We start from the raw sequence: 23,640 nt of genomic DNA, 5'->3' as shown, positions 1-23,640 counted from the left end.
ATTGTGTTGCTAGCTAACAAGCAAAGTGATATGCAATGTCTGGCTAATATTTGTAGACAGGAAGGTGACAATATAGGTCTAAAATTTAGCGTTAGAAAATCAGCTGTTTTGGTATTCACTGAAAAATGGGAACAGACAGTGTCAATAGAGGGCCGGAAAATAGTTAGCGCAAAAGAATATAAATACCGTGGTATATGGATAAAGGAAGGAAAATATTATATGCAAACCAAGGAAAAAATAATAGCAGAGAAGGGGAAGAGAAATACCTCGCATCGGGCGCTCACGGGAAGACTACAAATGACGCTGTGCAGGATGATATGGGATGAACAAGTCAGGGAAGCTCAAAGTGAAACGACAGAAGGATTTGGAAGAAGGTAATTGGGCTTGTGGAGTGTTCAGGTATTTTTACATTAAAAACATTATTCACAGTGGAGGAAAAGAGCTATGAACGTTACCATCAACAATGCGATCTGTATGGGGAGAACACAGCAAAAAGGAACGTGAAGAGGAAAGTCAGAGAGGCTGACCTAATCTCATGGGTGGCGGAATTCGAAAAGAATCCTGCCATGAGTTACTGCATCAGAAGAAGAAAAGGAAATCAGGAAAGAAACCATGTATGATAACTCAAAGTGAAGCTCAAAACTTGTCGAATTGAGATCAGGATGCCTTAAAATATGCACCTATAACGCGAGATATAAGAAAGAAAAGAAGCATGTGTTGTTTGCTGCGCTAAAGCTAGAGAAACGACAGAGCATGTTTTGTTGGAATGTGAAGATATCTGCCCCGTGGTCGCTTTAGGCCCCACTGGCCTTCCTGAAGCGCTTGGGTTGAACGAGAGCAGAGGAAAAGTTAGCGTGTTGGCAATAGAGATTACAAAAAGGCGATTCGAAGATTAGTGGAAGTAGGGAAACGACAAGGACAAGGAAGTATAAAAACAAAGTTCACGCTAAGGGTTCACAAACTTTGTTAATGGGAATTGGTCGTTTGTATTTTTTCCTTTATTGTTTTTCCTTTTCTTTTTTATTTCTTTTTTAACACTGGTAGGACAGAGCTTGGTGGCGTAACCTACCGCCCCATAACAAATAGGACTCTTTGGAACAGGGCGGTGGGTTCCCGCCCCGTTAAAGAGAGACCCGCTGTGGTTGCTCCTAAGCACGAGGTCGCGGGATCGAATACCAGCCATGGCGGCTGAAATTCCATGAGGGCAAATGCGAAAACTCCCATGTACTTAGATTTAGGTCCACATTAAAGAACCCGAAGTGGTCCAAATTATTCCGGAGTGCCCCCCCTACGGTGCGCCTCGTAATCATATCGTGGTTTTGGCATTTAAAACACCGTAAATAAATAATTGAGTATTAGGCGGCGTAATTTATTACTCATTTCTACTTTATAGTGCCTCGTAGAGTACTGGTGCAACTACGATACGTAAAATTGCGTAACTGACCTGTCTGTGCGAAACTTAATAAGAGGTACAAATTGAAGGTCGTACAGGTCCCTACATCGAGTCATGATGACAAGAAAGTCGAAAGCTTCTATGAAGACGTGGAATTGGCGACGGGTAAAGTCAAAACAAAATACACTGTACTGATGGGCGACTTTAATGGCAGGGTAGGCAAGAAGCAGGCTAGAGACAAGTCTGTGGCTGAATATGGCATAGCCTGTAGGAAAAGCAGGGGAGAGTTAATAGTAGAGTTAGGAGAACAGAATAATACGCGGATAATGAATGCCTTCTTCCGCAAGCGGTATAGCCGAAAGTGGACGTGGATGAGCCCGAATGGTGAGATAAGCAATGAAATATACTTTATACTCTGCGCTAACCCTGGCATCCTACAAGATGTGGACGTGCTCGGCAAGGTGAGCTGCAGTGAGCATAGCATGGTAAGAACTCGAGTTAGCCTAGACTTGAGGAGGGTTCGGAAGACACTGGTACATACGAAGCCGATCAATGAGTCAGTGGTAAGAGGGAAAATAGAGCAATTCCGGATCAAGCTACAGCACAGGTATTCGGCTTTAACTCAGGAAGGGGACCTTAGTGTTAAAACAATGAACGACAATCTTGTGGGCATCATTAAGGAGTGTGCAATAGAAATCGGTGATAACTCCGTTAGACAGGATACCAGTAAGCTATCGCAGGAGACGAAAGATCTGATCAAGAAACGCCAATGTATGAAAGGCTCTAACCCTAGAGCTAGAATAGAAATGCCAGAACTATCGAAGTGAATCAACAAGCGTCAGACAGCTGACAAAAGCAAGTATAATATGGATAGAATTGAACATGCTCTCAGGAACGGAGCAAGCTTAAAAACCAATTAGAAGAGACTAGGAATAGGCAAGAATCAGATGCATGCGTTAAGAGATAAAGCTGGCAATATAATTACTACTCTGGATGAGATACTTCAAGTGGATGAGGAGTTCTATAGAGATTTTTACAGTACCAGTTTCACGCACGACGATAATAGAAGAGAGAATAGTTTAGAGGAACTTGAAATCCCACAAGTAACGCCAGAAGGAGTAAGGAAAGCCTTGGAAGCTATCCAAACGGGGAAGGCAGCAGGGGTGCATCAGGTGACAGCAGATTTGTTGACCGATGTTGGGTAGATTGTTCTCGAAAAACTGGCCCCCCTGTATACGCAGGGCCTCATGACCTCGAGCCTACCGGAGTCTTGGAAGAACGCTAACATTATCTTAATCCATAAGAAAGGGGACGCCAAAGACTTGAAAAATTATAGACCAATCAGCTGACTGTCCGTTGCCTACAAAGTGTTTACTAAGGTAACCGCAAATAGAATCAGCAACACCTTAGACTTCTGTCAACCAAAGGACCAGGCAGGATTCCTTAAAGGCTACTGAACAATAGACCATATTCACGCTATCATTCAGGTGATAGAGAAATCAGCGCAATATAACCAACCCTCATATATAGCTTTCATTGATTACATGAAACGGTATGATTCAGTCGAAATCTCAGCAGTCAATAATTTTTTTCTTTATTACACATTGCAGACCGCAACAGGGTCCACGCAGGGCAGGCAAAACATAGTAACTGCACAACAGGAATAAGAATGCGGGACACAAGACAATTCAGAATGCGGAAAAAAGTGTTATTAAAATTACGACGAAGATGTAAGATGGTTCCATTCTGATATGGTACGTGGTTAAAAAGAAAATTTATGACAGCTAGTTCTCGAAAAATATGGCATTAATGACTGCGTGTTGTGGTGTTCTTGTATGTCGGGTGGATAGAGGAGATAAGGAGGGGGGGCGGGGGGTGTCTATTGCGAGCTTACGATTCAGTAGCAGCTGAAGGAAGTGAACTTCTATTTTCAAGTGTTTCAATATTGTTAGTCGCCATAAAATTGGTAGGAGAATCCGCCATTGTGAATTCTGAATAAATAAACCCGAGAGCCTTTCTTTCAATTCGTTCAAGTTTGTAAATGTTTCCCACACTATAGACAAATATTCTAGTTTCGGTCTGATGTAGGTGTAATATGCTAGGTGTTTATTATTTTGGGGAAGGGGAAGGGGCATTTCTATGCTTATGGTTTAGAAAACATAGCTTACGGAACGCAGATGAGCTTATGTTTTCCATGTGCAAGTTCCAGGTAAGATCGTAAGATCGATAGTTATCGTGACGCCTAAATACTTGTAACTATGAACCTGTTTTAATGTTGATGAGCCTTGTTGATAAGTATAGCTTAACGGATTCTTTTTATAGGTAATCTGAATAAAAATTTTTTCTGTGGTAACAGTCATACAAAATTCACTGCACCAATGAACCACATTGTCTAGGCTCGCATTAGGTTCGTTTTGTTCTTCCGAGCACGTAATTTGACGAAATAACACACAGTCATCTACAAACAATCAAATTTCTGTTCCTGGTGTAATGACGGTAACAATATCATTATTATACAGCTGAAATAACAATTTCCCTAGGACACCTCCCTGGGGCACTCCTGAGGTGACTGGAAGACAACTCGAGTCGTTGTCATTAACTGGAACAAATTGCACTCTGCTGGTTAGATAATCGGCAATCCAGGAAATGAAAATATCGGGAAGGTTAATTTCTTTTACTTCTTGCAATAGTATTAAATGACTAACCCTCCCAAACGCTTTGCTAAAATCGATAAATACGGGTTCAATTTGACCATGATTATCTAAAGTTTTTGAAAAAGTATGGACTAATGTAACTAATTGTGTCATTGCCGAGTATCCTTTTCTAAAACCATGCTGAAAGTTACCTATTACGGAGTGTTGTTCAAGAAACTAATTTATGTATATAGGAATGATATGGTCCAGCATTTTACAGAGTACAGAAGTTAAATATAAAGGAAGAGATTTTTGTATTAGTAAGCGGTCGCCCTTCTTAAAGAATGCAATAACTTGAGCGGTCTTCCAGTCCGATAGAAGTCTTGATGCCATCAGGGATTTACGAAACAGCACAAGATACTTCGCAATGATTTTAGCATGGAGTCATGGAGGCATTACGGAATCAAGGTGTAGACGAGCAGTATGTAAAAATACTGCAAAGTATCAACAGCGGCTCTACAGCCACCTTAACCCTCCATAGAGAAAGCAACAATATCCCAATAAAGAAAGGCGTCAAGCAGGGAGATATAATCTCTCCAATGCTAATCTAGCGTGTTAAAGGAGGTATTCAGAGAATTTGATTGGGAAGAATTGGGGATAAGAGTTAATAGAGAATACCTTAGTAACTTGTAATGCGCTGATGTTATTGTCTTGCTTAGTAACCCAGGGGATTAATTGCAATGCAAACTCCCTGACCTGGAGAGGCAAAGCAGAAGGGTGAGTCTAAAAATTATTCTGCAGAAAACAAAATAATGTTTAAAAGTCTCGGAAGAGAACAACAGTTTACGATAGGTAGCGAGGCACTTGAAGCGGTAAAGGAATACATCTACTTAGGGCAGGTATTGACCGCGGAGGCGGATCATGAGACTGAATTATTCAGAAGAGTAACAATAGGCTAGGGTGCGTTTGGCAGGCTTTCTCAGATCATGAACAAGAGGTTGCCATTGTCCCTCAAAAGAAAAATGTGCAACGGCTTTGACTTACCTGTACTCACCTACAGGGCAGGTACCTGGAGCCTTAAAGTTAGGGTTCTACTTAAATTGAGGATGACTTAACCAGCTATAGAAAAAAGAATGATGGGCGTAACGTCAAGCGATAAGCAAAGAGCAGATTGGGTGAGGGAACGAAAGCGACCTAAAGAAATCTTCTTTGAAATCAAGAAACAAAATGGGCATGGGCAGGGCGTGTAATGAGGAGGGAAGATAAGCAATGGTCATTAAGGGTTGCGGACTGCATTCCAAGACAAGGGAAGCGTAGCAGGGGACGGCATAATGTTAGGTGGGGGGATGAGATTAAGAAGTTTGCAGGGACAACGTGGGCACGATCAGTACATGACCGGGATAGTTGGAGAAGCATGGGAGTGGCCTCTGCCCTGCAGTGGGCGTAACTAGGGTGATGATGATGATGACCTGTCTGTCGTTACCAAGCTGCGTGATAAGTTGCGAAACCGACAACCCATGCAGCTAGTCTGTTTGCGAACTGCAAGAAATGAATGGCTTTTACTGCAGTAATCTTCAAACGTGACTGCACCGCTGTGAGAAACTGAAGTACTTCGATGATATCGCCATGATCAGCCTCCGCCTATTTCTATGTCCACTGCAGGAAGAAGACTTCTTCCAGCAACCGCCAATTACTCCAGTCTTGTACAAGCTGATTGCGCGATGCAGCTGCAAATTTCTTCACTTCATGACCTAACGTATTTTTATGCATGCATAGAGTGCCATTCCTTTCCTATGGCAGCCATTCTGTAACTCTAAAGGGCCGTTTATAGTCCGACGTAACGTCCGCGCGCGCACACGCAACGTTACGTCGGCGAAAACGACCCCTCATAGTCGGGCGCACCGGCGCAGCCAACGTAACCGGCGGCTTCCGACACGCCCCGACGGGCCCGGCGCCGATATGGCTCCTGAGCCATTCGCGCGTCGGAGTCGGCGGAACTCTCGCACCACAATGCATTGCGCGCGAAAGAAAAGGCGCCAACACGAGTCCGCAGATGGCTTTTGCGGACGGCGCGCGACTTGGCGAACGTTCTGCGCATGCTCCGAAGATAATAGCCGACGGCGGACGACTCTCGCCCGCGCGCCGATAACGTCGGACTATAAACGTGCCTTCCGGTTTACCGGTCTACCGGTTATCTAGAAGAACAAAGTGGCCCGCCGAGCTGCATTCTTTTATGCGAAGCATACTAGCCGCACAACCACGCTCTTCCTTGCTGCGCCGCGCGCGGCCGCGTAGCTACCATATGACGTCATAACAGCTGCAAAAGCGGAGGCTCAACTCGTGCGCTCGCCTGCGGTCGCACAGATGGTACTGCGGCCTAACTCTCGCTACTCCCGCTAGGGTACTGACGTCACAACAGCTGCAAGCCGGTCTCAACTCTTGCGCTCGCCTGCGGACGCACAGCCGGTGCTGCGGCCTAACTCCCGTTCCTCCCGCTAGGGCACTGGCGTCATAACAGCTGTATAAAAGAGCGGCGCGCTCTCGTCGAGGCCAGTTGTATAGCGCGATGGCGGGAAAGGAAAGGGCCGCTCGTCAGACCGCAAAGCGCAAGTTACAAGGAGCCACGGAAACGGCCGAAGAACGAGAAGTTCGGCTTGCCAAGTGACGTGTACAGTACGCGGCTAAACAGCAGCGTTCCTCCCCACAGAGTCCGAGGTAAAGGATGAAGTTGCGAGTGTATCTGGGAGTACTTCTACTCTAGTATGCTTCGCATCCTGGGCTTAACCTTAGCTAAGCCACAGCCATTTTATTTCTCCTAACGTCAACTAAATATCGGCTATCCCCTCTTGCTCTCTGGTCCACGCCACTCGCTTCCTCTGTTTTAACGTTATGCCTTGCATGTTTCGGTCCATTGCTCTTTGTGCGGAGCTTAAGATTTTTCTCGAGCTTCTTCGTTAACGTCCAACTTTCTGTCACATTTGTTGACACTGGTATAATCCAATGATGCTACATTTTTTTTCCTTTTCAATGACAGTGGTAAGCTGCCAGTCAGGATTTTTTATTGCCTTCCGTACGCATCCAACGCATTTTTAATCTTCTGTATATTTACTTCTCATTGTCAGGATCCCGTGAGAGTAATTGTCCTACATCATCAATGTGACCCTGCGTCAATGTTGTTTCCTTGCCTCGCTGTTCAACATTACCTTTGGCTTCCTGCATATTATTCTTCAACCCCTCCCTGGCATTGCCTCTATGAAAATACTAAATGAAATGTTTTCAATTCATACGCACTGTTACCGAAGAATACGATTTCATCTGTTAAGCTACGGTTGTCGAGATATTCGCCATTGATCTTCACTGCTAAGCCGCCGCTTTACCTTGAGTACTTATATAAGCATGCAGTGTATAGCAATGGCAATATTGTGCCTCCTTCCCAGATCCCTTTCTTTAAAGATAATCTACTACTTTCCTGGTGGAGAACCAAGGCAGCCACGGAATCTTTGCAGACATTTCCTAAGACATCCAAGTATGTGTCTTGAACTAATGAATGAAAGGCATATACACAAATTAAGTGTACTTCAAATGTTCCTAATTGACTGATTTATGACAAGCATCTGGTCGATTATAGAATATCCCTTCGTTAAGCACTCGGGGTTGAATGAAGTCAAGTGTTTCCCTAATTATGCTGGAAGTTATCTTGTTTCAATACCGAAAGCAAGCCCATGTGCCTGTAATTCCTCAATTTTTTATTGCTTTATGCTGTCGTAAGCTATGGGAACTCGGTCAGTATTCAATATCACAGAACCGTCTGTTGCAAAACGAGTAACAACACTTAAAATGTTTACAGAATGACCCTGTATTAACGTTGTGCAATGCATTGTTTCCATCCACGTGACATAATATAATTATTTGACTATTGAGCAAATATTTGCCACAAATGTAGGTCGCAAGCATGTTGCAGGAATACATACGGTCTCATTGTTGTTGGGTGCCATGACCTTGAGGTAGGTCGCTGCTGAAAGTATGCACAGCGTAACCACCATGACCACAGCCGCCAGCAAAGCATGGGCCTCCGAGTACTCATAAGGGCCATATGTAGGCAAGGAGGCGAGCGCAGTCGACGCCACCGGATCGCCGTAGGCCGCAAACGCGCAGCACCAGCCGTAGATGGCCTCGGCTGTCTGAGGTATCCCCGGCTGCTGCTCTCTGTATATTTCTGATGCCCAGAAGTACAGCAGCAGCCGGGTTAGCCCCCTGGCAGCCAGCATGGCCACCCAGGCTTGCCAGGAGCCCCAGTGTCCCATGCAGGCGGAGAGCGTTGGGAAGGTTGGCATCGTCTGAGAATGAGATAGAACAAAGAAAATGTTCCATCTAAGTAGAAAATACACTTCGGACGAACAAACATGAAATTGTTAGGTAACAGTGCTGCTTAGCGTTGCTGCCACTGTGTCGAGGCACACGCGCTGTTGAACGAACAAAACAGACAAGATACCCCAAGTCCCAAACCAAGGAGGCCCCCTTTTTATTGTAAGCGCACTGGTTTATGAATCCTGGTGGGAAAGCGGACGTCGCTCATTGGAGGAACACGGGTCGGGTTCGATGCAACGCCACAAGCACCGTGCTAACATAGTATTGCGTGCGGACAAGCTCGGGGAAAAACCCAGAGCGAGAAAATCCCATTCGACGGAGTAGCTGCTTATCACATGTCTGACTATATAACCTGGAAAGTTATCGTGCACCCTTGCGAAGCCTGTTTACGCCACTTGTGTCCTAACTATGTGAACGTTATTCGCTAGGGGCTCATAGTGATTCTCCAAAAGGGGGCCGAAAATGGGACAACCTTAGAGTGTTGCCGGCACTTACTCGCGTACAGATGTTTACTCGAAATAAACGTGCCAGAATTTCAGCGGTATAATTACCCCTCCCTTGAACAAGCGTAAATGAGCATGTGAAAATATAAGGTGGAACGTGCCAAAGCAAGACGGGTGGCTATGAGACGCCGTGGGAGCTCTCCAGGGTAAGTTCGACCACCCGAAGTTCTTTAAAGCTCCCAGAAAGCAGGTGACATGAAACGCGCGCCCAGCAGGTGCTCAGCAGCGGGACAGAGAGAGGTACCCACCGCAATGGTTAAGGAAAGGCGGAACGGTCACTGCAGTCGAAAAAGCGCGTTTTTTCAATGTTGCACTTACCCCTTTGCGGGAGAAATGATTTCATGAATACACGCTACTCAAGAAAAATTGAATTGTTACTTCTTTGCGTTTTCCTTCATATTTTGGGACGTTCCCATGAGGGGGAGAGGGCTGACCATGGTCCTCAGTGGACACAGAATACGCACTTCTTGCTTCCCGTAAATTTTTTGAACAGTACTATTGATATCTAATTAATAGTAACTATAAATTATCTTGTGTTTCTGTTTCACTAATGTTGGTCATACCAATTATGACGAAGTATATATGAACATTACGCAATTCACTGTTAATGATGAGGTAAATGTGCTTAACATGAGAGTCTACCAGCCGCAATGATGTACTCATGTACTGTTTGTCACACCTCCTTTTAATCTCAACCAAGGGTACTTGCCCGAAATGATAACATGTTAATCTCTCAGAGGAGAATGCATATACACGATATGGGCTGCTCTAGACAGATCATTAATTGCATTTGTGGCAGAATAAGAGGAATCGCTCCAGTGATTCTATCTTCCCGCATGGACCAGGAAGGTTTGATAGTGCGTACCCACACCTACTCGTGTGCAGATTTAGTTGCGGTATACGACATCGTAATAGCGTAAAGGAAACTTCGCATTGCCGAGAGGGACAAGACCGAACATTCCAGGGGAGCGCTAAATGCACGTAATTCCGTGCAGCAAAGAGCTCATTTTTTGCACCTAGGACTATTTGTCGCGATCGCAACCTTGTTACCACCAGCAGAGTAAGGCTTGGAATAAAGAAACCCACTGGCCCAAAAATGGCTGCCTTTCCCATTCTGTATGCCATCTCATTATGGGCTTGTCCACAATGTTCAGATATCTACAAAAACCAAATTTCTTTAACATGATGTGGAATAACCCCAAGGTACTGCTGTATCTAAACGTTACTGGCACATAGCCGCTCTGTTGGATTCTCAAAATGCTGGCTCGTGCGCACTACGCAGCATTCGCCAAGAGGCGGCAGAATAAACTACGTTTATTAGGATAAACACACAAACATCGTTTGTCTGGCGTATCGTTGGTAAATAAATATAATTACCAAATTACAAAAAAGCTACACAAATGACAGGTACCCACCGTGGGGTAATAGAAAAAGCTAGAATAAAATACCACGGGAAGAGTAATTTTCTGCGGTCTTCAAAACTGACAAAGTGCTGCTGCTAAAATGAATGAAAATATAAATCAATATTTACGATAATTCGTCATTTCAGAAATCCGCACGATTGCTAGCAAGAATAAAAGTGCTTCATCCCTGTTCAAACAAGCTTGTGGCAGCACCCAAAAGTGAAAGTTTCCAGCGAAAGTAAGACGTGGAGGTTCATGCTAAGACCAAGCTTGTTTATAGGGACCTCGAGCACCCTTCTTAGCGGGTGAAATCGTCGGCACGCAACGTGGTCAATTGTTTCGGGTTTCTCCGCTTTGTGTACACAAAGTAAATGCAGCGAAATGATCCTTGTGGGTGTCGGAATTTAGTGTCGGGACACGGCAGCGTAACCTCTTTAGTGTAGGCTCTATTTTGCGTGCTGGGCTCCGCTTGTACCCGACTCTTAGCGTCAGTGCTAGCCTGGTGCTGCTCAAGAACTTCGATCCCAAGTACTCCGTTGAGAAACTCAAGTAGTTCGATGCCATCGTCATCATCAGCGTCCACTTATTTTATGTCCACTGCAGGACGAAGACCTCTTCCAGCCACCGCCAATTACTCTGGTCTTGCACAAGCTGATTCTGCAAATTTCTTCACTTCATCACCGAACATATTTTTATGTTTCCATCGAGTGCCGTTCCCTTCCTATGGCAGCCATTCTGTTACTCTAATGGTCCACCGGTTATCTAGGAGAACCAGGTGGCCCGCCGAGCTGCATTTTTTTCTCCAAATGTGAACTAAATACCGGCTATCCCCTCTTGCTCTGTGGTCCACGCCGCTCGTTTCCTGTCTTTTACCGTTACGCCTTAAATTTTCCTTTTATCGCTTTCTCTGCGGAGCTTAGCTTTTCCTCGACCTTCTTTGTTCTGCCCATATGTTGGCGCCAGTATAATGCAACGATTCTACATTTTTCTTTTCAATGAGAGTGGTAAGCTGCCAGTCATAATTTGTTAATTCCTCCCATGTGCCCTCCAACCCATTTATTTTTTTCATTTATACAAGTACCTGCAGCACCACAAGAGCATTATTGCCGGGGTGGGGGGGGGGGGACAATGAGGAAAATAAACATGTGCCAAAAAAATAGAAACAGCTAAGCACAGGTGTTAAAAGTAACAAAATACGTAACATCGATGAGTCATCTCGACGGCGAAACGGTCTTGAGCAAAACTGCCGTGCAAAATCGCAACACAGAAATGGCAAGGGTACACTATCGCATGAAGCGCAATGCCAGCCAAATGATGTTAATTAAGTTAACGGAATGATATTATACTACGGCATACTGCGTGACAATAAAGACAAAATTTCTGAACTCGTTTTACATTCACCAATGCTCTTGGGAATCCTATTCCCGTGTGCGGAAGCATGCGGAATGAATGAATTGCGGTAGACATCAGTACGACAGCGCATTTCAAGAACTTTCAGGCCGTGATCACATTTTTTTTTCTGGGAGATTAGAATGAATTCAGAAAAGAAGTTCTAATTTTGCAGTTAATCGGCGGTGTGTTAGTGTTTTCCAACCAAGGTCTTCTTTAACTAATGTAATACTTCTACGGAAGTTATAATTACCAGAAAGAAATCTTCCAGCGCGGTTTTGGACACGTTCACGCTTTTCTATAAGTTTAGAGCTTTGGGGGTCTCATACCTGGCAAGCGTATTTGGGGGGCTTTATAAAAAATACGTCTATCAAGCTTTAGTATACGAGATGATGTTAAGGTTAAGCATTCAATATGTCTGCTCTATGTTAATTTTTCTGAAAAATAGACCCCGAGGTATGTATAGTGTTGGACCTTTTCAAGGAATAGTCCGTCCAATTTATACACTGATCTCACAGGAAAGCGTTTATGGGTGAATGACACAAGCTGACATTTAGCACTGTTCAAAAGGAAAGACATGCCGCACTTAATGCACCGAACATGAGTTTAGATCATTCTGCAAACTACTAACATCACAATCATTTTAAACATTCCTGTATATGGCACAATCATCAGCATATAACCTCATTCTGCATTCCAGATTGTGGACAATGTCATTTATAAAGACTAAAAATAACAAAGGCCCCAAAACAGACCTATTTTATTCTTCTGTAAATATCTGTCCCATTGTGAGGATTCCCTGTGAGTAATTGTCCTACATCAACGTTCCCCTGTGCAAACTCTCGACGCTGACTCGCGATAATGAATTCTTGTTGCCTTGCTACCCTATTGGACATTGCCTTTGTCTCCTGCATATTCATCTTCCACCCCACGCTTGCACTCCCTCGGTTAAAATACTAAATCAAATGTTTTCATTTCATACCCATTTTTTGCCGTATAATTGGATGTCATCTGCTAAGTTGCCTAGATATTCAACATTGATCCCCACTGCTAAGCCACCCCAGTCTAATAGCATCAATACCTATATAAGCTTGCAGTGAATATCGATGGTAATATTGTGCCTCCTCGCCTGACCCCATTCCTTGTAGGCAATCTTCTACTTTTCTATTGGAGAAGGAAGGCAGCAGCGGATTCTTTGCAGATATTTCCTAAGATATTCAAGGATGTGCCTTGTACTCCTGCGCAGAGCTTCATGATGGCTGATATGTCCAATGAATCAAATTCCTTTTGAAAATCAATGAAAGGCATATACAGGGGCTGAGTGTACTCCAATATATTCTCATATAACTGATTTGTGGCAAGCATCTGGGCCATTGTAGAATATCCCTTCATGAAGCGAGCGTGTTCTCTTGGTTGAATGAACTAAATCCTTTCCCTTATTCTATCGGAAACACCTTGGTGAATACAATACTCGATACTGAAAGGATGCTCATGTGACTGTAATTCTTCAGTTCTTTATCGGTTTATGCTATCGAAAGCTACAGGAACTCAGTATCCAGTCTCACACAACCGTCTATTGCAAAACGAGAAACAACTCTTAAAATATTTATAGAATGACCCTGTATTCACGGCGTGGAATGAATTGTTTCCTCCAGATGGCATAATAATATTTTTTTACTGTTGAGTAAATATTTCCGACAAATGTAGGGCACGAGCATGCTGCAGGAATACGTACCGTCGCGTTGCCCGCATCGACTTGCATCTTCACGAAGGTCGATGCTGTGAGGACGGCGACGGTCCCCACTATGACGACGGCGGCCAGGGCGCCGTGCGCGTTCGCGTACCGGTACGGGCCGAAGACAGGTAGCGTAGCCAGCGCTGTAGCGGCCACAGGGTCGGCGTAGGCGACGACAGCGCAGCCACAACTGTAGAGGGCTCGGGCTCCCTGGGGGATCCTCGGCTACTGCTGGCGGTAAATCTCCACCGCCATAAAGTAGAGCAGCAGCCTGGTTGCTGTCAGCGTCGCCACCCACGTTTCCCTGCGGCGTCAGTGCCCCAGGCACGCGGAAAAGTCGGCTGCGGTGGCATTTCCTGACCATGAGATGGAACAAAGAAAATGCTCTAACCAAGTAGAAAATACAATTCGGACGAACCAACCGGAAATCGGAAAGAAATATTGCCGTCTAGCGTTGCTGCCACTGTGTCAGGACGCACAGTTCCAAGAGCACAACTGACAACAGTCCAAGTCCCAAACCAAGCTCCGCGTTTGTCAGCGCACGCGTTTGTATATACTGGCGGGCGGTGACGTCACCAGCGAGCTCGGACGCCGCAGCAGTCTTGCAAAGCGAGCGACGCTCAGTGGAACGCCGGAGCACTTTGATGCGTTCCGGTGCGCGTTCATTGGAGCGCCGGTGGCGTTCGCTGCAACGCCACATGCAGCCTGCTAACGTAGTATTGCGTGCGTACACGCTCGGGCAAAAGAGAAAGCTAGAAAATGCTATTCGACGGAGTAGCTGTCTAACATGTCTAACTATCACCTGGATAGTTAACGTACAACCCTGCGAGGCACGTTTACTGCACTTGTGCCCTAACCGAGTGAACGTGCTCCACTAGGGGTGTACAATGATTTTTTAAAAGGGAGCCGAAAATGGGGCAACCATGGAGTGTTGCCGGTACTTGCTCGCGTACTGATGTGTACTCTAAATAAATGTGCCAGGATCTCAGCCGTATATAATATACATCTCCCTAGAAAAATCGTAAAAATGGAGGTGATAATATGAGACCGAACATGCCATAGCAAGACTGGTGGCCATGACATGCTGTGTGGGACGTGGGCAGGTTAAGTTCGACCACGTGGGGTTTTTTAAAGCTCACCGAATGGCAGCTGACCCGACGCACGTGACCAGAAGGTTTTCAACAGGGGCATAGACAGACGTAGCCACCGCAGTGGTTAAAGGAAAGCGGAACGGTCACTGCACTCGAAGTGGCGCGTCTTTCCAAAGCTGCACTTGCTCCATTGAATTCTGGTAAAAGAACATCATCTTCGGTCTCTTGGGTGTCGCGGAGTCACCTTATGTAGCTGGGAATTTACCAAATTTCGGGAATGATATAAGTAATGTAGGTGAACATGACTGAGCGGAATTCGACTCGATTTCGACCGATTTGTTCTTCGTGATGATGATGGCGTAATATTATGGACTGGGATATTGGCCAAGGATTGCGTGCTGAAACGATTACCTATTCTTTTGAAGTGTTACATATTCGATGAAAAAAAAACAAAGGAAAGGAAACATACAAAAATGAACAAAACAAGAGAACAATAAAAACAATTATTCGTTTTGTTGATTGTATGTAACCATAAACGGCATCAAACACGTCCCAGCTGCCTGACCCCTATACCTGACGCACCCGAAGACAGTAAAATTTGTGATGATAACATTCTCCTTAATTTAGCAAGCGGAAGTTGTATGTGTCTTTTTCTTAACAATCTAGTGATTCTGTTTCTTGGCAGTATGGCATAGAGGTGATAGCGTCAGACCAGTCATGTGTAAATATAGTAGGTTTAATGGAGAGATAGGGCAGCGTAACCTTGTGATCACTACTTCTGATTGTTTTGATGGACGCTACTGGATTTTCCCAGGAAATTTTTAGGTGCTGAAATTCTGTCCATGTCATTATTGATTCATTAACATCTCTATAAACTCAATAATTTCTATATCTAATTGCCACTACTGGAAGAACCGGCATTGTAGGTCCACTCAGGGATGCTCGCGCTAATGAGTTTGCCATTTCATTTGAACGTAAGCCACAGTGGCCAGGTACCCATAATTGTTTTAGTGAATTCAACTTTAGAGGAACTAATGTCGGAAACGCCTTTAGAGTTGGCGAATGGGATGAAGCTGTAAGCAAAGTACCGACCGAAAGGGAATCTGTTATAATAATCGCAGTTATAGAGTTCGAAGGGAGTTTTCGAAGCGCTACAATCATTGCTAAAAGCTCGCCTTCCAGAAGGGGTGAGACATGTGGCAGTCTCGAGGAGAATGACCAGCCAAGGGGAAGCGAGAAAATGCCTACGCCCGCGTTTTCGTTGTTCAGTGAAGCGTCCGTAGCTATTATGTTATTTGTTTGGACGTGTGCAAGGTACTCTTGCAACATGTTTTTTTAAAAAAGCGACTGATTAAAACATAGAGTCAGGAGAGAAAATGTATTCAAAATCTATCTTAATATATTGATTTGATTCGGTTGATAAAATTACCTCTCAAATGTTCACATTCAGGCTATCTGATTGTTTTTGTGCAAATACAATCTGTGGACTATCAAAACAAAGCCAATGAGCAAGAAAGAATGAATTTGGATCATTAATAAAGGTTTATTCAGATCGTCTGTAAATTGTAAAATGTAGAGCTGTAAAATTTCAGAAGTGCTTGTATTGTTAAGATGCGAAATATCTGCAAGGCAGTGTTGGAAGGCACGCTTGTCGATAGATAACATTAATATCCGCCAACCTTCGGAGTCCCAGACACAGGCGCAGGGCCTCACGCTCCAAAAGAACCAGAGGCTTTAGTTTATAAGCAGGGCCGCCTGAGAACAAGACACACACATATTCCAATATGGGGCGCACATAAATTTTATAAATCGTTAACAATGAATCGTTACGTAGTCCATATTGTCGGTTACTCATTCTGCGCAGAATACCAAAAGCAAGTTGTGCCTTACACGCTACTGTTTCTACGTGTGGACTCCAGTTGAGTTTTCTATTATATATGATCCCCAAGTAGTTTAGAGACTCAACCTATGGAACGGGTTCTTGCTTATGAGCAATAGAAATTGAAATCGGATCCATGACGGGGATGTATCTTTGTAATCTTTTGTATAAAGTGCTAATGTCATTGTGAGCCGCAAAGAATGCAATGTCATCTGCATACACGTAAACATGCACGTCCTGACAAGTGCGGACGGAGCCCATTATGATATTAACATAGGGGACAGGACTGCTCCTTCGGGGACACCGCGAGTCTGTCTGAATGTAGGCGAGGAACATCCGTACTTGAAGCAATAAAATTCTCTTTATCGCAAAAATTGTGTCAACCATGCGATAATATCATTTGGTAACTTACGACGCGGCAGAATATCCAGTAAAATTGTATGCTCAACGCCGTCTTAAGCTTTAGCTATGTATAATTTCACTAAAGCAGAATATTGTCTCCTTTTCCGGGCAAGTTAGATGCGGCATGTGCTCATCATATTGAGCAATTAGCTCTGAAGCCTATTGTATTTGCCCTTAATATTAAATTATCCGTCATCCAGATAGTAAATCTGCAATGTAATACCCTCTCTATGAGTGGACCATATTAGAAGTAAGAGAAATAGGTCTGATGGTTTCTGTGTTATAAGCTACTCCTTGTTTTTAGGTATCGGTACTACTTTAGCTACTTTCCAATTGTAAGGTATCCATGCTTTGTTTAAGGAATAACTTATAACGTTTGGAAGGTCTCCATGAGATAGATCGAATAAAATTTTTATCGCGTGTACGGTTCCATCAGGACCCATCAGGACCAGGGGGTGACAAGGGTAAGGTTCGAATCACTTGAGGTAATTCAGGCAATGTAACTTTAGTGAACACTGATGTTGGGGCTGATTTTTGCAAATTATAGGATATTGATGACGTGTTCAGTTCAAAAAATTTTCTCATTTCATCGGGACAGCTGATTGACATAATCAATATTAACTGGCAATGGCCGAATTATATATATCTATCTCATATATCTAAACAACGATTTTTTGTCTTTAGTTTTAGAAAGAAAATTGTAGTGTTTCTTATCATAGCCTTCTTTAGCTTGAGCCTCTGAACGTTTAAATACAGCAGCGTAAAATTTATAATCAGACCAATTTTTTGGGCACTGGTTGTAAAAGAGCTGCTTCCAAGCTGCCTGTCGGCGCCGGTGGTCTAGCGTGAAGTCTGTATCCCACACACACACACACTTTCACATTCACACACACATTCACACACTTTAAAAGAAGAGTTACCAGGAGCGTATTCCACAGTCAACCGCGTCTCTTCGCAGAAACGCACTTTTCACGTGCCCCGAAGGCCGAGAGCCACGCCATGGCTTCTCATTGGACGGCAGACTCGGGCGCTGCCGTGAGCGCGTGCACGGGAGACACGCGCTGTATCGCCATGCGCGAGGCGTTGCTGGCGCTCTTCTAATGGCGATGCGACGAGTAATGGGTTTTAGTGATGAGACGCTTGGAAAGGTGCCTCACCAGAGTGCTCGTAACTGGCATGTGGAGAGCTCTCTGTGGCAATAAGATGCTGTCCTTGCAGATATAACACTAAATTCAGCCATTTTATGTTTTCTTTTAATTACAGCACGAAGTTTCATAGCCTTCGTTTATTCACGCTCGTCAAAATAGGAGGCCAAATGCACCTTAAGATCGTATTTAAAGTTATTTTAATCTTCAAATACGCGTACCAAGGAGCTTGATGGCATAATCGGGCAAGCAATTTCAAACATTACTGGAATGTGGTCAATGTTGGTGGCACAGTGCAAGGTTGTCCAGGAAGAGCTAGTGCGGGACGAACTTACGAAACTTAAATCCAATGCTGAGCGGAACTGTTTGCCAATATATGTAATAATTCTGATGTTGAGACAAGACAGATTATTATCTATTATTGTCCACACAAGCGGGGGGGGGGGGGGGGGGGGCGTTTGCCCCATTGGTTAGTTCGAAAGTCCCAGAGCGTGTGGTGATGGGAGTTGAAATCTCGAACAAGAATTTTGTCGTTACACCATGAAGGCACTGCCGAATCCAAACATCGAGTGTACTGCACACCCGCTGGGAAGGATAAATTTGCTAACTAGAAAGGTAGACACCCTGGTATGGTTATGTCAAATGCAAAAATTTCCCTTTCGGGAGACAAGTTTATGTGAAATCTTTGCCTTAAGATTAATTCTGTTAGTGATAAAGAAAGCTAAACCTCCGCCCTTCAATAGACGGTCGAGTTCGAAAGATCGGTAGTTATTTACATGAACAGAATGATGTCCAGAAAGCAATGTTTCTTGCGAAGCAATATATGCGCGGAAATATTCGATGATACATACAATAAATCTGTTGCTGCAGAGTGAATTGATCGGCAAGTCCAATGGATTTTGAGGAGCCCTATGGTTGCGAAAGTACGGACTCAGTAACTGCCTTACTTCAAATGCTTTCCTTTAAGAAATCTTCCTTTGTAAGGCTGTCTTACGGATATTTTTTTGTCTTTGACTGTGTAAGACTCGTGGCTTTTTTTTTTGACAAATGGAATCTACATTGTTTTAACGATCGAGGATCCAAGTCCATTTTAAATTCACCCCGTGTGTTATCATTGAAGCTTGCGCATTGGCTCTGGTTGACATCGATGGATGGGCCTACAATTTGGACATCTTGGGACGTGAAATCGGCGTTTACTTCTTAATGTGAAGGACGTGGACAGTCTATTGTTCGAGAAGTTATACCAACAGCTGTTGGTGTTCTGAATATCTGTGCCATCTAGCTAGTTAGAACTTGTGTGGAGGACTCGCAGAGGTTTCCAGCTAGGTGCTCCATATCTTTTTCCATTGCCCTTCCGACAGCATCATTAATAGAAAGGGAAAGAGACACGTGCGTTGCTGCCACCTGGCGGGCTGCGACACCGGCGTATCCCTGTGTCCTAGCATGAATTTCAGTTACGGATTCTCTACGGGAACAACGTATTCGTTCAACGGTTTCCAGGATTTGAATTTCCTGCGTCTTTGCTGAGCAATTAGAACAATTAGCAGCATGCGCGTCATTGCAGAGGCAGCACCTTTCTTCCTTGCTTTTGCACTCGCTAGAATTGTGCCCTTCACCCTAAATCGGGCACCTGGAAGAAGATCTGCATCCTTTTATGGTGTGTCCATAACGCCAGCACTTTACCCATTGGAGGGGAGGAGGGGACAGAGGCTCAATTCTCTTTGTAGATTAGAGACCACGCCTTAAGCTCTGATGGTTGAAGTGTCCCTGCAAATATGGTTATGACCGACTCAGTAGAATCCTGTTTTTCTCGACCACACGTCTACACCGATAAACTGACATTACACCCGCCGGTGAAAACATCTCTAATACCTCTGCCGGTGTCATGTTCATATCGACGCCGCGGACAACCCCTTTCACACATGCCAAGTGGGGAAGAATAAGTGCGCTCACCGGATAGGCGGCGAACAGCGAACACGTTCAAATGCTTTGTACCCAGGACTGGTCTGCGGAAAAGCAGAGGATATCTCTCCCCTGCCACACTGGCGGACCTCAGTCATGTTCTGGAAATTGCCGATCGGACCATCGCCGATCGCCATTCCGCCTGAATCGCTTTTGGATTCTTCATCCGTATGACACCGTCACCGGTTGAAAGAAGAGCCACAAGAACTGATGTGACGCCGTTGAGTAGAAACAGATTTTGATGGAAACAAACTTGCTGTGTCCGTTGGGCTCAGGATCCTTTTAATAACGACATGGAAGACGGCCGCTTTTTACATGCAACACAGACTTTATTTATACAGACACGCTAACACGATACAGATGATTTACATACACGCTTACTAGAGAATTCGGAAGTCGTTTGTCTATCTAAGGATGTGCCTAGCACTCATGCATCACGACCTGCCGGTGCGTGTGCTCGTTGTGGTAACCATTACGGTTATCGTTGCGTAGTGCGTCGTTGCCTTGTCTGACAGTTGAAGACAGCTGGTGTGTTGTTGCTTGCGACGGCGAAGTCTTACGCCATCATCATCATGCCACACCTTGTCGCGACGTGGAAGCAGGGGAACAGCAGGCCGGCAAAACACCAGGCCACTGCTTTAGCTGACCCATAACGCCTCTGCCGCTATAACGTCGGGCTCTGTCCGCAGGTAGCTCATGGGCCCCGGTGTCCAGCAGGAAGCACTGCACCAGACTGCTATAGCAGGCCGTTGGTGCCAGGGCAGCTCAGCCACGAGCGGGATCTCCGATCAGGTCCGCAGGGTATCCGGACATCCGGCCGCCCGTCATCGGGCTCGCTGAGCAGGCATGTAGCTCAGGCGTCCCGTTCCCTAACAGGGAGCACTGTACCAGGCCGCTATAACCGCAGGCCGCTGGTGCCAGGAGAGCTCAGCCACGAGCGGGATCTCTGACCAGGTCCGCTCGGTAGCCGTACACCCTGTCACCAGCCAACGAGCCTTGAACCCCCGTTTTACCAGTAGCCATTCAAGACTTCCGCTCGCTCTCAGGCCCTGCGCGCTCTGCACGCCGCTTCTTTGTTGGTGGCACATGGTCTTCTTCGCAATCACCGGTGCGCTGCCTAATGCTCTCTGCCAGGTGCTGCGGCCGCGTCTGACCTCGGCCGTATGGGGTCTGCGTCGGCTCCGGTACTCGTTCCTGCTGTAGCTGTTTAGAGCCTTTCCTGCCACCAAACGGGAGCATGCTCACATTATGTTTTTATCACCGATCGTGCGGTCACCCACTGCGGTGCAGGAGGTCTTGCGCCTGCTTAAAACAGATTGATCATGTTCAAGCGAACCTTATAGATTAACGCTACGTAAAACACCCCATGGTATCACGGCCTTATCGCAGGATCTCGCGTCTATGCTGCGCCTACAGCAGGCGATGGAGAATAACACCGTTACCAAAATTGCAATATTCGTTCGTCTGGTCAACCATCGGAAGCCCCAGGGTAAACTCACGGTGGTGGCTCCCAACGTTTCTGTGAATACTGTAATCGAACAACTTAACGTGCGTAATACCGACTTGCACCTTGACCCCTCGCTTTGTGAGGTGCGGGCATGGTTCCGCGAGCGATCGGGGAATTTTTCCCACGTCGTCGCGGTGGATCCGTCGGCGTTCCGCACACTCATTAGCCACGGGCGTGTCGCCGTGGGGTGGACGTCTGCGAGCGTGAGGGAGGACCTCCACGCTCCTACGTGCACCTTCTGCTCCCTCTGAGGCCACTCCCGGCGCGTCTGCCCCGTTCGATGGCCGCCTGAATGCGCTGTATGCACGCGATGCGCGGGTCCGCACTTCGGCGAGCGATGCACCGTTCGCTTGGAGGATGTAGCCGTGTGCTGCAGTGAGTGTCGACGCGTGGGACGGCCGAGCGCGCACCCTACGGGGTCTCAGGCTTGCCCAATCCTGCAAAGCAGGATATCCCGCTTGCGGGCCCACACTGGTTATGGATAGTCACGCTTTCCCTGCCTCTTCGCCCCGGTATGGCGGTCCCCTGTCGCTCGCGGTTGCCGGTGGTGCTCGGAGGTGCGCGCGGACTTCTGCGCGGCGGGCTGTCGGAAGGTCGCCGAGTGGTTTTCAGTAGTCTTGTTTGTCTTTCCTTCTTTCATCGCCTTGTTTCTAGTCTCTTTCTTTCGAGCTTGTTCGTTGTTGCTTTTTCTTCTTTTCCTCTGTCTACCATCTACGCGAACGCGCGGCACATCGCGCGGCTGTCCACGTGATGTGCGCGGACCTTACATCCCGCAACCTCTTCGGCCGGCCTTTCCAGTCGGCATTAGCCAGGCTGCGCTCCCCCACCTGTCTTCCCCCGCTAGAGACATCGGATGGCGTCCTCACCATCTCGGTTCAGGCTTCCGCTGCGCTCTTGCTGTGCACGCACGTCGCGGTGGACGATCCCGCTGCGGAAAGTGAATTTCACAGTCGCACTCGTGCGCTCGCGGGCTCTCCTTATCCGGCGACACCAGACGATCACCCATTTACACTTCCGGAGATAGAAGACTCGCTGCTTCTGGGAAATCTACCTGTGGCACTGGGCCTGCATGGGCTAAGTGGCATGTTTGTGCAGCAACTCCATCATCCCCACCCTCATTTCTTTTTATGCATACTCTACGCTTCGCTTCGCTTGGGCTATTTCCCTTCCACGTGGAAGACGGGCCTCAACATTTTTATCCTTAAGCCTAACCATCCCCCTCACGTTCCATCAGCCTATCGTCCGCTGGTCATGAATTCTCTCTGGTAAAATTCTTGAACGCCTGCTCAATTCTCGCCTTTATTATTTGCTTAACTCTCATCACCTTATTCATGAAAACCAGTTTGGTTTTCCTCATGCGCGGAGTGCCCCTCTGGCACTGTACGCCCTCAGGTAGCGACTTAGTGCGTTTCAGGCCGTCAGGGCGCCTGAGCTGTTAATTCATTGGATTTCACTTGCGCCTTCGATAGCGTCTGGCATGATGCCGTGTTGTTTTTTCTTCGTACAAACCGTTTCCCGGCGAACCTGTATCAGCTTCTTCAGTCTTTTCTCAGCGGTCGTACGGTAGTTCTTCGGACAAAGACGGGAGACATCTCGGCCCGCCCTTGGATTCGCAGTCCGCAGGGATCGCCTATTAGGCCCCTGCTATTGAACCTAGTCATTCATCCAGAACTAAGTCTCCCATTGCCCGAGGGCGTCCACATACAGGCCCCCGCAGGGGCGTCTGCGTCAGCAGGCGTTTGGTGTGTTGCGACACCACGGACCCGAGCACACGAGGGTTGGACCCTCCCGCGTGTAGCCGTGCGCGGCTTAGCCGTGTCCGGGGAAAGGGGGATCCTGGAGGTTGAGCCGATGCCGGGTGTTCGGACCTTTAAGGCCCCCCGGCGGAGGCAACACACCTCTTTGGCCTCTGCTTCACGTAGACGGCACCCCCGGACTGACCCACCCGGGGGAAATCGGTAGTTGCCTTTTCCTGTCTCTCTCTCCCTCCAACCTTCGTCTTTCTCTCACTTTCCATCTTTCCTGTCTTCTCCTCGCTTCTCTTTACTTCCAATTTTTCCTGGCAGCGAGGGTTAACCTTGTGTGGGTGGCCAACCTTGGGTACTCCAGATTGGGTTATAGTAGCACCGTACAACTGGCGAGGGCTTGTCCTACTCGTAAGACTTGCTCCGTCCCCATGTTGGGCTCGGTGGTGGGCGGTTGGCGCTGCTGCCGAACTCGACTTCTATAT

At 46.3% G+C, this 23,640-nt stretch overlaps 1 protein-coding gene across 3 annotated transcripts in view; it reads right to left on the bottom strand.

Moving 5' to 3' along the window:
* The window catches only part of LOC140214272 (uncharacterized), a 35,024-nt gene extending 21,095 nt beyond the window's left edge, over positions 1–13,929 (bottom strand). For 2 of the 3 annotated variants that reach the window (XR_011891250.1, XM_072285636.1), the window contains exons 1-3: positions 13,847–13,929; positions 13,425–13,780; positions 7,998–8,363 (exon numbers count right to left, since the gene is read on the bottom strand). Coding sequence is in view for 1 of the 3 variants with exons in the window: in XM_072285636.1 (XP_072141737.1) it covers positions 7,998–8,363; positions 13,425–13,451 (393 nt within the window). In the remaining 2 variants the exon portion in view is untranslated. The other variant, XR_011891251.1, reaches the window with a different exon arrangement.
* Between the last annotated feature and the right edge of the window lie 9,711 nt (positions 13,930–23,640).

The sequence above is a fragment of the Dermacentor andersoni genome, chromosome 11, assembly GCF_023375885.2.
Source record: "Dermacentor andersoni chromosome 11, qqDerAnde1_hic_scaffold, whole genome shotgun sequence".
Classification (NCBI taxonomy): Eukaryota; Metazoa; Arthropoda; class Arachnida; order Ixodida; family Ixodidae; genus Dermacentor; species Dermacentor andersoni.
The sequence above is the reverse complement of the archived record's forward strand: the minus strand, read 5'-3'. Positions and strand labels throughout refer to the sequence as shown.